The sequence below is a fragment of the Lepidothrix coronata genome, unplaced genomic scaffold (assembly GCF_001604755.1).
Source record: "Lepidothrix coronata isolate B3197 unplaced genomic scaffold, Lepidothrix_coronata-1.0 Scaffold10, whole genome shotgun sequence".
Classification (NCBI taxonomy): Eukaryota; Metazoa; Chordata; class Aves; order Passeriformes; family Pipridae; genus Lepidothrix; species Lepidothrix coronata.
Window position 1 is genome coordinate 6,449,059 of NW_016690190.1, and position 12,729 is coordinate 6,461,787.

The 12,729-nt window shown below is 50.9% G+C and overlaps 3 protein-coding genes across 5 annotated transcripts in view; 2 read left to right on the top strand and 1 right to left on the bottom strand.

The window, feature by feature from the left end:
* The first annotated feature begins 1,454 nt into the window (after window positions 1–1,454).
* Window positions 1,455–9,955, top strand: LOC108492461 (zinc finger protein 501-like). 3 transcript variants are annotated; one of them, XM_017804841.1, is made up of 3 exons: window positions 1,455–1,499; window positions 6,588–6,694; window positions 7,505–9,955. In XM_017804841.1, exon 3 carries the CDS (start codon window positions 7,528–7,530, stop codon window positions 8,938–8,940), a length of 1,413 nt encoding a protein of 470 aa, XP_017660330.1. In that variant the 5' UTR covers window positions 1,455–1,499; window positions 6,588–6,694; window positions 7,505–7,527; the 3' UTR covers window positions 8,941–9,955. The 3 variants fall into 3 exon arrangements, with proteins under 3 accessions (XP_017660330.1, XP_017660331.1, XP_017660332.1); XM_017804842.1 differs by lacking the exon at window positions 1,455–1,499 and adding an exon at window positions 5,796–5,996; XM_017804843.1 differs by lacking the exon at window positions 1,455–1,499 and having other exon boundaries at window positions 5,916–6,694; window positions 7,508–9,955.
* On the bottom strand, window positions 2,452–5,763 carry LOC108492462 (acrosin-binding protein-like). Its single transcript, XM_017804844.1, has 4 exons — window positions 5,636–5,763; window positions 4,598–4,813; window positions 4,105–4,199; window positions 2,452–3,552 (listed from the first exon to the last, which is right to left on the bottom strand). Exons 1-4 carry the CDS (start codon window positions 5,658–5,660, stop codon window positions 3,127–3,129), a joined length of 762 nt encoding a protein of 253 aa, XP_017660333.1. The 5' UTR covers window positions 5,661–5,763; the 3' UTR covers window positions 2,452–3,126.
* A 290-nt stretch (window positions 9,956–10,245) lies between the features above and the next one.
* DDX11 (DEAD/H-box helicase 11) overlaps window positions 10,246–12,729 on the top strand; it is a 17,441-nt gene continuing 14,957 nt past the window's right edge. The window contains exons 1-4 of the mRNA XM_017804605.1: window positions 10,246–10,364; window positions 10,470–10,676; window positions 11,163–11,249; window positions 11,616–11,656. Of these exons, the coding sequence (XP_017660094.1) occupies window positions 10,299–10,364; window positions 10,470–10,676; window positions 11,163–11,249; window positions 11,616–11,656 (401 nt within the window). The 5' untranslated portion in view covers window positions 10,246–10,298. The remainder of the gene's footprint in view (window positions 10,365–10,469; window positions 10,677–11,162; window positions 11,250–11,615; window positions 11,657–12,729) is intronic.

The window sequence follows — 12,729 nt, forward strand, 5'->3', positions numbered from 1 at the left end:
AGGAGGGAGATGGGGCATTGTTCAGGAGAAAGAATGTGTAGTCTGTGCAAAGCCCTCCCCTCTGAAAAAGGAAGGCTGCAAAGTCTAGATTGCTGTCTAATTCCTTTGGAATCTGCAACTGCTCAGTCCAGACTTTGTATTTAGGAATAACCCCACTCTCTCTGTCTCTGGAAATGTTGTTATCCACAAGTAGGAAGGGGAGATAGTTGGGTTCTTACCAAGGTGGAGACAAGAATCCTATTTTGTGGTGCTGAGGGCAATTAGAATAAGGAAGTGGCCCAGTATTTACCAAGTTCCTGAATCATAATGTTAATTTTCCTGAAATCACCTAAGTAGCATGCCATTGTCCTTCTTTGCTGGTGTGACTACTGCTTTTCTATCTCCCAAGATTAGAGACTTTTACAGGAGTGGATGAACTGAGAAGTCAGTTGCTCCCGGAAAAATGATAACATTTTTCCTCAGCTGCATGTGTGGAGGTCTTGGTGAACAACACTTTCCCAACATTCTCCTGGAAAGCCCGGTGAAAATATTTCAGTCATTGCCAGAAACTGATTGCCACATACTTCAGCCCCTTACTTACTGCTGTACCTCAATCAAAGGGAACAGCCATTCCCGCATTCCCTGGTGAAAAAGTAACTGTCTGAACACCTGTGCACCAGCAGCACTTGCAGGCTGTATTGCAACGGGTAAGTTTTGCCTGTGGTGGATGGATGGATCCTTTCCCGTGGCATAAGATATACATGTGTAGGTCCTGGGATATATTATGCTGCACCTGCACAGCAGAAGCTGCAGTAGTGACCAGACTCAGAAAACCTTTAGGAATAGTAGGAGGGAAGTGGCGGGCAGCCTGGAACTAAGTGTTCCCGGGGAAGAAAACACCATCCTGTCACCCACAGAAAAGCAGCTCTAGGCTTCAGCAGTGATGCTTCCCTACCCGCCGGGGCCTGCAGGCTCGGTAAAACAGAGCGAGCGCTGGGAATCGAGAGCAAGGAGCACTGGAAACCCAGCCTGTGTGGTTCCTTGAGAGCTGCGTCCGGTTGTTGACTACCGTGTGCGTGAGCAGGTACGAGCAGTGACTGGAGCTCCTCCCGCACGGGAGCGAGCTCCGGTACCCACCAGGATGCAGAGCCGTGCCCAGCCGCCTCCCTCCCAGCACTGCCGAGCACGGTGGGCGGCAGCGACCCCGCAGAGCGCGCCGGGCCCCGCAGCCCCCGGGGGCGGGTCTCCGCTCCCCCTCCGCCGAGCGGGCACCTCCCTCCGGGCGCGGTGCTGCGCAGAGCTCGGGGAGCGCTGGACCCGCTCCCCATCGCCCGGCGCTCACAAGGGTTAACACCGCCGAGGCAGCTCCCATCGCCCGGCGCTCACAAGGGTTAACGCCGCCGAGCCACGGAGCCCAGCGCCGCCCCTCGCCCGGCGGTCCCGCAGCGCCCCCGCCCGGCCCCGCCGCCGCCCCCGCCTCCCCCGGCCCTGCCGCCGCCCCGCACATGGCCCCGGCCCCGGTAAGTCCGCGGGTAAGTCGGCAACAAAAGCGGGGCGGCGCCGGGCGGGGGAGCCCCGCGAGGTGACGGGCTGGGGAGCGCCGGGGCAGTGTCGATGCGCTGCGGGGTCCGGCCGGGGCGGGGGGCGGGCGCCGAGCGGCTCTGCCCGGCCCGCAGCCCCCGCTGCCCGCCCCGCCCCGGCGGGGGAGCCGCGGGAGGGTGGCCCGGCCGTGGGTGGCCGCACCGGGCCGTGGCTTCGTGGAGGGCCCGGCCGGAGCCATGCGAGTGGAAAATCTGTAGCGATCGGCTCGCGGTTGCCAAATCTGACGCCCCCAGCCGGGACCTGAGGGCGGTGATGGCAAGGAAGGATGCTGCCAGAAGTGCCCCCGCTACTGGGGCTGGAGGAGATGTCATTGCCCAGGCAGCTGGCGGGGACACAAGCCCTGGTACCTCAGGCAGGGATCTGGCAGCTTTGGCCACTTTCTAGGGAGAAGAGAATGAGCTGGTGTGCCAGGGCGATGCCAGGGTAGCGTGTGCTCTGTTAGGGATCCCACCAGGTAAGGACTCTAAGCTGAGCAGTCCTCTGTGAAAGGAAGCCAGCAGTCTTGTTCCAGGGCTTGCACATTTCCCATCTGTGACCTGCCTTAGCCTTGGGAAAGATTATGCTTCCCAGAACAAATGGAGGACCTGTGATTTTGAGATCTCCTTTCTAAGGACTTCATTCAATGGATGACAGAGCCTGTATTTCACTCAGCTGTGTTTGTGACACTTAGGCTGTGTAAAGGAAACCAATATCCCTGACCCTCTCCACAGAGATGTTGCTTGGTGTGGTGCATCCTCGAGGAGAAATGCCTTTGGCTTCTTTCTCCTCACGGCCCTCGGTGGAATAGATTAAAAGAAGGTCTGCAAAAGGAAGGGGTTACTCATTTCTGTGATGGTCTCCTGAAAGCCCAAACCACTGGAGCTTATATTGAGTTTGAGGTAGCTCCAAACTCATTCTGAGTGGAGATTCAGAGAAGCAGAGCTGGTTCCTAGAGATTTCCCACTCTGCTTTTGTCAACAGGTGCTGGATCCAAATGGCTTGACACAATTTTACTTACAGGTATATTCAGTGTTTAGAAAAGGAACAACGCTTCAGCCAAGGTCCCCATAAATCAGACTGATTTTCTGAGGCAAGGAGAGGCTCTTAATATGAATATTTATCCTGTGTGTTTCATAGCATCACTGCGGAATTAGATGTCAACCATGTGCAATCCCCAATACAAAGAGGATGCTAGACCACCAGTTCCCTTGCAGGATAAGGCTTTCCTGCATTTGGAGAGCACGCCTTGTGTATCTTTATGTGTATATTCACATGCATACTTCCAAAGAAGATTCTTCTCTTAATACTTTTGAACAGAAGCACCTACATTTAATGAAGAAAAGACAACATTCTCTCATGACATTCCTTGAGTGACACAACAAGCACCATCACAATAGTGAGCAAACAGTTTTTGCAGGACAGAACAGCATCTTTTCAGTGCATTCACTTCCAAGAGGATACCATCTTTTTCTTTGAATCCTGAGCAGTAGCATTTCACATGACTCTGTTTCCCCATGCACTTGGAAGAGGTGGCTTTTCCTATCTTTCCCACACTGTTGACCTGTGTCAGTTGTTTGGCGATTGAGGCACATTTGCATTGTTCAGGGCCTCCAGCAGCCTTGCAGCAGCCTCCTGCAACTCTTCTTCCTTCACTGCCTTCCCAACAGACAACAACAACTTCATTGTCTGCAGGGAGCTCTGCACCTGGCTGTCTAGCAGCCTGAGGAGGAGATCCTCGATGTCACTGTGTGGCAGCTGCTGGCCACCGGCTGTCGCCTCTGTGGTTTGTGGGCCAGCAGGTAAGAAGGTGGGGGTCACAGATACTTCCGTGTCAGGGCTGGAGTCAGCTGGATGGGTACTTGTGGGAGATGTGGGGTAAAGTGGCTGGGAACCGGAGTTTCTGGATGACATGGCATCACTGCTCGTGGTAATGTCATTGGTGCCTGCTGTGTTGCGCAGCTTGGCGCTGCTCTCTCCTGGGCATGCAATCCTCTGTGGAGGAGAAAACATACCTCTGTAGAGGCTTCAGGAGAAGGCACCTAGGCACTCCCCTGTTCTGTGAGTTTAGCTCTCACTGCACAATCCCATCTTTCCCACTCCCTACAAAGATGAGCCCAAGAAAGCAAAGAAACCTTCATATCCTTTCTTTGTCGAGTCTCCCCACAAGTCTCTCATGGGACTCACAGCTGTCTTTACTTTCTTTCTCTTCTAGCCTGCATGAATCCCCCTCTCTCCTGGAGAACCTAGATTGTCTCAACTTGGTTGGGAATGAGCTGGAGAGGAGGGCTGAGGTGGTCCTCAGAGGTTCATTTTCTTGAAGATAACTCCTGCAAAGTCTCCTTTTTGGCAAGTGGCTTCAGGTGCCATCTGAAGCTAATCAGCTTGGTGTGAGTGTGCCTGGAATGTGGGCTACCCCTGGCTCTCTCCTCTCTTCCCTGTCTTTTAGCCTCTTGTTTTCCCACTTCCTTATTTTCAGGGCTCTCCCTTTGGCCTGGTACTTGCTCAGAGCACACATAGTCTTCAGGAAATAGCTAAATAACTCACCTTAAGAAAATACTTTTTCTTAATACAGCGATAAAAAGAAAAGGTGCAGAAGTTTGGGAAGAAAGGATTTCCTGGCATTTCGGAGCATACAGGTCCTAGAAAGAGGCAAATGAAGAGACAGACCTAGTGATAAACTCCAGTGCTGGCATCCTACCAGTCCTTAGCAATAACCTCACTGTCTAGTGACATCCCTCCATGAAAACTCCTATGCCATTTGGGTGCCCCCCTGAACCTTGTGAGAAACTCCGTGTTTTCTTGGTCATTTCCATGACCCAGGGTGTGAGAGGAGGCTGGTCCTAGGGACATGTGTGGATGCAATCAGGTGTGAGAAAGGATGTGCATGAGCACATGCTTTCTCTTCACTGCAGGATTGCTACCCATCTCTCTCCCCCACCAGCTCCCGAGTCTGTCCTCTCCCAGTGATCAGGTCCCGTGCTGGCTGTGCGGGACCCCCATCCAGCTGACTGCCCTTGGGAATCACGCTTGGCTTTACCTTGAGGGATGACTCCGTGGTTTTCGTACTTGTCCAGTGTCTGGACCAGTGAGTTCTGGCAGCCATACAGCTCACGAAGATGGCAAGCAGTGCTGGCTTGGAGAGTGATCCGGAGGAACTTGAAGAACTGGCGGTACTCCTGGTTGGAGAGTGGCGTTCCTGGCTGCTGTGCCTTCGTCTCTCGAGGGCCAACTATGCAGCCCCAACCCAAGAGCACTGGTAAAAAATAAAGTGCAGGGAGTCAGAGGGAGAAGGAAACCCTAACCACACCACATTCAAAAGAGCTGGAGGGCTGAATCCAGATCTCCGTTGCCTTTTCTGGGTGCAGGATCCAGCACGTGGGAAATGCAGTAACAGACTAGAGATGACGGATCCAGACCTGGGAAAAACCTGCCCCACCCATGTTGAGAGGGGTGTAGTATTTTGGGGGCAGTACTTGGCTGAGGGGCCTTCACCATAGCTCTGGAGATTCAAATCTTGAACTGGGAGAAATGTCTTGGAAGTCCTGGCTGGGAATATTGCTATGCTCTTGGGGCTGGAGCAAGGAGACTGTTTCATTTCAAGATTTTTAGCCTCTGCAAATGTTCTTCCTCTGGCTAAGTAGGTCTTTAACCAAGGTCCTCTCTCAGATCTCCTTCTCCTGCCTCCCCTGTTGCTTCACTGGGCCAGCTCTTTCCTCCTGGCCTTGCAGGTCAAGTCTAGATCTCTGTGCTTGTCTGATTTAATGCACCCAGGTGTCCCTGTCTCCAGTCTCTACCTCTGCTCCAGTCTGTGCCTACACATCCAGCTCTGATTCCTCCCTGGCTCCAGGGTTACTCTGTGGCCCTTCCTGAAGAATAAGATACCAGCACAAGTGGGTGAAAACTGGCAAAATTGTAAGCCTCGGGATCTTTGCACCTGAGGTGTTGGAGGGTGTTCCTGTCCCTTCCTTTTGCCTCCAGACTGCCCAAGCTGAAAGTAATGGGGAGGGGTGCAGAGCAGCCACTTCAGCTGCCCTTTCTCACAACCAGGCTTGGAGGAGAGATGTTTGCTACTCACCAGACAAAACCAGGTAAACCCTCATAGCCGATATCGAACTGCGAGCAGGGCCCGTGACAGGCAGGGCCGACAGTCAGGGCCCAGTGTGCTCCCAGAGGTGTCACCTCCACTCTTTCACTGGTGATGTCATAGACACCTGCATTCCCAACACTCCATCCTCTGCTGCTCATGCCTCCTCCCAGCTGTGTGTCCCTGCTGCCTCCCCCCCCTCCTGCCCCCTGACAGGCTGAGTGTGGACATATTGGTATTTGTGCACATACTCCTGCTCACTGCCAGCTCTTTAAAGTCCATCTGGAAGGAGGCCATTTTTCTGGAGCACAGGACAAAAAATTCTGCCTTTGGACTGCTCGTGTCAATAAATGTATGAGCAGATCAAAATCTTGTCTCTCACTCAGACTTTTGCATGCCTGGCTGATCCACTGAGAGTGACTGAGCAAAGTACTCCTTCAGTGAAGGCAATAAACAGAGTTCCAGACAGAGGCAAAAAGCAGCCTAGTTGTGAAGGTGGCATTTTTCCTCCACCTGCAGAACAGAACTGCATTACATTATGTTCTCCTTTAGTTCACTGGGAAGAAAGATGATGGAGAGAACACGGTTTGAAGAATCAATATTTTTCTTACACAAAACTCATCAGGAGGCAATTTTGGTCTGGAAGTGCAGCAGGAGGAACATCCAGACACTTGTGAGAAGGCAGCAAGCTGGCAGGCAGCTCTCAGTGTGTGTGGTTGACCTGTCTGTGCTACATGAGGTGGCCCTGGTTATTGGACCCGAATGTCGGTGTCACAGTGTGCATGACAGGACAGACAGTGTCCCTGACTCATGTTTCTGGGTGTCATTTTCCTATGGTCTAGGTTGCTTCCAGCTCCTAAACACTTACCTTCCTGAAATCTCATTCTACAGCACTGCTGCTATGGTGGGTATTTATTATGTCTGTTTTCTTTCCTCTGATCAGGACCTGCAGTCCTCAGCTTGGCTTTAACCTTTCAGATGGAGTGAAGAGAAACAGCTTTTTGGCCAGAAGCAACTAAATACCCAGACAGTAGAGAGATTGCTCACAAGGTGAGAAATTACATGAAGCATGTCCAGGAAGGGAAGATCTGAATTCTGAAAATTTGATGTGTACTGTGCTGCACGCTCCACAGTCACCCTGCCTCTTCTGCTCCCATACTATAGAGATGCTGCTTTCAGGAGGATTTGTAGGCAGGGTATGACAAAGACAAAATACACTCCTGGGGTATCTAGACCCTGTCCAAAATGAAATCAAATCCTGTGTATTTTTCAGCAAAGACTACAGACTGTTAAAAGACATAACTAACCAAAGTGTAGCTTTTTCTTCCTTTCACACAGACAGTATTTTTAATATTTTATTGGTCACTTTGCTGCTTTGAGGTGCTTTTGAGTACCTTTATTTGTACTACAAATGTTTTTCATCCCTGAGTGTTGTAAACAAAACGTTGGGAATTGGTATAACCCATGTGGTAGGGCCTTCCAAAATCTGCAGATCACTTGAAACAAAATCTGCTGCATGACCTCATATTCCATGTTGAGGAGAGCAGTTGTGATGTTCTTCTAACCTTGCTACACGTGGGAACTTTGAGGGCAAGCAAGTGACAGGTCTTGCCCTTTAGGGCTGTAACTTTATGACAGAATACCCCCTTTACAATCTGTGCCATAGTGGCCACCCATTCTTGAGTCACATTCTGTTCCTATGCTCCTTGTTTGCCGTGCCCTCTGCCCTGAGAAGATACTGAGGGGCTGTCTCCTGTGCTGTCAGCTCATGGTGCAGCAGGTCTTGGTGGCCTCCCTGTTTGGGCTTCTCCCTCAGACAAGCAGGGGGTTATTCACTGCTAATTCCTCTGTTCACTCCAGCAGGTGACAGGACCGTGGGTGACATGCAGAACAGCAGCCATCATCGGGAAAGTCCTGTGAGAGCTGAACCGCATCTGTGTTCCCCCAGGAAGCTCACAGGAGATACCTTGCTGGACACCGATCAAAGACAAGACTGCAAGCAGGAGTTGGAGACAGAAAGTGAGATGGAGACCTCTTTTGCAAAGAGACAGGGAATGGTAACTCCCTATGGGATGGAAATCTGGGAGTGCGAGGACAGCGGTAGAGGTCACATCAGCAAGGTTATCCTTGCTGGGGACAAGCCCGACCCACCCATGTGTGGGAATGGTGCCATTTGGATTCAGCAGGTGGAAGAGAAAACCTATGAGTGTCCTGAATGTGGGAAGAGCTTCAGCCGGAGTTCTTATCTGAGCCAACACCAGAGGATCCACCTGGCAGAGAAACCCTTCAGCTGCTCTGAATGTGGGAAGAGTTTCACCCGCAACTCGGACCTGATCAAACATCAGCGGATCCACACTGGTGAGAAGCCCTACCAGTGCAACGAGTGCAAGAAGACCTTCAGCCAGAGGTCCAACGTGATCAGGCACCAGCGGACCCACACGGGAGAGAGACACTACCTGTGCAACGAGTGCGGGAAGAGCTTCAGCCAGAACTCGCATCTCATTGTCCACCAGCGCAGCCACAAGGGTGAGAAACCCTTTAATTGCCTCCGGTGTGAGAAAAGCTTCAGTGACCGTTCCTCCCTGATCATACACCGGAGAGTCCACACCGGAGAGAAGCCCCACAAATGCCAAGAGTGCGGGAAGTGTTTCCGGGACAGCTCGGCCATCATTCGGCATCAGAGGATTCACACGGGAGAGAAACCATACGAGTGCACCGAGTGTGGGAAAACCTTCCGGCAGAGCTCCTCGCTGGTGACCCACACACGGACACACACGGGCGAGAAGCCCTACAAGTGCCCCGTGTGCGGGAAGGGCTTCAGCCAGAGCTCGGCGCTCACCACTCACCGCCGGATCCACGGTGGAAAGGCCCTGCCCATGTACCACGGCGGCCTCCTGCCTAACTCCTACCAGTGCACCGAGTGCGGCCGGAGGTGCAGCGACCACTCCACCCTGGCCAAGCACCAGAGCACACACGCCGAGGAGCGGCCCTTCATCTGCGTGGAGTGCGGGGACAGCTTCCGGCGGAGCTCGGCTCTCAACATCCACCTGCGGATCCACCGTGGGGAGAGACCCTACAAGTGCGAGGAGTGCGGAAAAACATTCAGGCACAGCTCGGCCCGCTGTGCCCACCTGAGGATCCACGCAGGAACCAAGCCCTACGAGTGCGTCGAGTGTGGGAAAAGCTTCCGGAAAAGCTCAACACTTAAAGTGCATTTGAAAATCCATGTGGCCAAGAAACCCTATAAAAGTGTGGTGGGTAGAAGAGTGCTCACTTTCCGCTCACTTCTGCCATAAGCCTGGAATGGCTGTTCAGAGCAGGAAAGTAGTGTTGGGGCTACCTTAAAAAGGTGGGTAATGAGAACCACGGTGTGAAGAGACTGACTGGAGACACAGTATCTCTGGTGTTAGGGCTGGGTGCTAAACCCCAGTGGCACAAGAACTATTAGGAAGTCTGGAAACAGGGAGTTAGTCCTAAGAGCTGAGTGCTGGTGGTTTAGGAAGAGTGCCAGGAATGTGAGGAATGAGCACCAGCTTCAGGGTAAATCAGGGACTGAGAATATGTGGTAGAATAACAGCTGGGAGAATTGGGCTTGTAAAATACAACAGAAGTGAAGATCGTAATAAAATGTTTCAGGTTGGTTCTGGCTCAAAACTTTAGCTTGTTAGACACTGTAGTAGTCTTAGGAACTGAACTCTCTTATTATTACCTTCCCTTATTTTTCATGAATATAGTCAGTTTACCCAGTGTTTGACAAGGCATTTTCAAATCTTTTGAGTCTGAGACTTTGGAGCTGAACTTCAGTCTATTTTGTCTTTTCCAAATCTTACATGGGACAGTGAGTTCCTACCTCGTGATAGGTGAGTATGTACCCAGAAAACATGGATGTGGAAGTGTTTCCAGTTGAAAAGCAGCCCATTAATAGTCTGTGACAGCTTCTCCCAGATTTCTTCTTGCTGATTTGAAACTCCTTCCACTTGAGACATCAATGAAACATGGACAAAAATGTGGCCTTTTTTTATTTAACCAAAAAAACAGGATTTTCCCCCTAGATGTCCTACTCTGAAATGTTACATGATGAGTTCTTACTGCTGGTCCGGAGACTGACTGCAGTTCTGTAGTCGTTGTTACACTACTCTTCTTTAGCTCACCGTTCTTTGAAGAGTATTAACATATAAAGTTCAGCATCGAACAGGTAGGAACGACTATATTTGCATTTATTACTATGCCGACGACTGCGTATTACATAAACCTGTATTGCAACGTTTTGTTACTACGTGTTTCCATCCTGAATAAAACCTTTCATTCTCTCCTGCGTACAGTCCAGTTTTCTGTCTCTGCCTGTGATGGAAGGTGGGAAGGGGTGGGGGTGAGCACCAGGCGGGGTTTGGCGAGGAGGGATGCTCGGGCAGCGCGATGGGAGGACGGGAGGGAGGAAGAGGCGGCCCCGCTGGCTGTGCGGTCCTTCCGGCGCGTCACGGGAAGGGGCGGGAGGGGCTCCGGCGCCCGGTTCGAACGGGGCGGGATGGAGAGCGGGAGGGAGAACGGGATGGAGAGCGGGAGGGAGAGCGGGGCGGCGGTGGCGGAGGCAGCGAGCCCTGCGTGCAGCCGGTTCCCATTCCCCTACACGCCGTACCGCATCCAGGAGCAGTTCATGGAGGCGCTGTACGGCGCGCTGGAGGCCGGCCGGGTCGGCATCTTCGAGAGCCCCACGGGCACGGTGAGGCGGGGCGGGGGCCGGGGCTGTGCCCGGCGGGGCAGGGCTGCGGGGTGGCGGCGGTCTGTGACAGCAGCGCTCCCTCACCCTGTTGGCTTCCCACGGCAGGGAAAGTCCCTGAGCCTCATCTGCGGGGCCCTGTCGTGGCTCCGGGACTTGGAGGAGAAGAAGCGGCAGGAGGAGGCGCGGCTCCTGGAGGGGCTGAGCCCGGCCGAGCCGGGACACCCGGGAAGCACCGACACGGCCGGGGAACCGGACTGGGTGACGGCGTTCGTGCAGAGGAAGGAGGAGCGGGACAAGGTGGACAGGCTAAAGGTTGGGAAACGCTCATCTGTAGGGGATGGGTGAGATAACGAGGAAGGGATTGGGAAGGCTGGTATCACAGAATGGCTGGGACTGGAGGGGGCCACTGGAGGTCATCTAGACCAACCTCCCGGCTCCAGAGCCCCTGGAGCAGGATTGTGCCCAGACGGCTTTTTAATACCTTCAGGGAAGGAGACTCCACAGCCTCTGGGCAAACTGTTCCTGTATCCCGGGTGATGAGTGGGAAAACACGTGAGGCAAATTTGGTGGTGGTCTGTCTGTCACAGGAGTTTGTTTCCATGAGGAGGGATGAGGCATTGCCCTGCGGGTTGCATGAGACAGGAAACAATATTGCTTTGAACAGAGCAACACGCAGTAGGTGCTCGAGGAGAACAGGCCTGTGTACTAACAATTTCAGTGTTAATTTTTCTCTACACTCAGAGCTTAGTGATACCAAGGGTTGAGGACTAAATGCACTTCCCTCTCCCTTTATTGTAGGAAGAGCAGATCAGGAGGAAAAAGCGGGAAGATCGTCTCGAGAAAATTCGCAATAACGTGCAGTTAAAATATGCAGCAAAGAGGAAGGTGAGTTATTCCACAGAGATTAGAACCTTCTGTTTTGGTTACATTGAGTGTTGTTCATACTTGTTTATGTCTGTGACTTCACACTGCCTTTCTGAGGAGCTTTTTGTATTCAGATGCTGAAATTTGCCATCCAAAATTTTTGCTTAGATTTTGTTTTAGAAGTACAGATGTGAAAAACAATTTGTGCATCAATAATTTCCTCTGGATGTGTTTGTGTATGGGTGGAAATGATGTATGTTTTGATGACCTCTGCCCCTCTGCTTCTCTTTAAAAGTTTTAATACTTATATTTTTTTTTTTTGAAAGCTCTCTGTTTTATGAGCATGTGTGAGCTCTCTGTACTTCTGGAATAAAAACTGTCATTAAGTTTATGGTCATGGGAACAGAATACCACCCAAAGGAAGCCAGGTCAGGCATTGGTTGTACTTCAGTCACCACTAGGGAACAATTGTTTTTATTTACTTCCACGGTAAACATGATTGTATTGTTCAGAAATGTTTCTTTTCTGAACGCAAAATGTTCTCAGATATATTTTCCTGTAATTTAGATTAATGAACTGGCCTCAGTACTCTTAGCTCTAAGAGGTTTTTGATGGTACGAGTGGAACTTCCCAGAAATACATATTTCAAGTCCCCAATAGGCAGATTTATGAGGCTGCAAGGCTTTTAGTTTCTAATGTGCTCCATCTCAAGTGTCATGTAATGTTTTGGTCAACTCCTGTCAAAGGGATGTGACAGAAATAGTGAAGAATGGCAAATAACAAACAAGTGGAACAAAGACCTTGTCTCTTTTAAGAGGATGAAGAGCCTGTGAAATGAGAAGCATGATAAAAAGCAAGAAAGTAAATGAGAGAAATATTATAGAGATTTGGAAAAGCAATTAATCTTCTGTGTAGGGCTTACCAACTGCATTTCTTTATAATGCCGTGGTAATAAAACACTCACTGACATTGGAAGATATGGTTTTCAGATTGAAAAACAAACTTTATCAGGACACGAAGTTAACCAACTGTTAACATTAAGCTGTTCTTCAACAGCTTAATGCAATTTTTGTTGAAGGCTAGACCTGTGTTAGAATAACAATCACATAACTGGAGAAAAAAACAGCAAGAGAAGTCTTGTGCTCTGTGTTCTAAAACAGATGCTGAGTTAATCCTAGTTTTGAATTAAGTGTACATGGAGTGTTTGATTATATCCTTATATGTTTGCTTGGGTTTATTTACACACTTTTTTTCTCAGGCAGATTTGGGCCACTTTAAGCAACTAATACTTACATGAATGTTTCATTGAGGATCTATTAGTTCAGCAGGCCTTTGGCATAGAATTTTCTTTATGTTTCCCTTTTGTAACTGTCTGTGTGGGCAAGTCTTTGATCGTTGGTAACAACTGCATTCTGTGGGGCTGAACAGCTTCAGACCCCTTTGGTGCACGTGCTTGCCCTGCTGTGGGTTTACCCAGCAAGTCAATCCCTGTGCTGTGTAT

Bases quoted from the DNA above. Each gene is read 5' to 3' on its own strand.
- LOC108492462 (XM_017804844.1), bottom strand. From the start codon at position 5,660: ATGAGGGTTTACCTGGTTTTGTCTG. The intron at 4,814-5,635 runs GTGAGTAGCAAA...ATTTTTTACCAG, and splicing joins GGTTTACCTGGTTTTGTCTG to TGCTCTTGGGTTGGGGCTGC. The intron at 3,553-4,104 runs GTGAGTTATTTA...TCTCCTCCACAG, and splicing joins AGAAAAAGTATTTTCTTAAG to AGGATTGCATGCCCAGGAGA.
- LOC108492461 (XM_017804841.1), top strand. From the start codon at position 7,528: ATGCAGAACAGCAGCCATCATCGGGAAAGTCCTGTGAGAGCTGAACCG.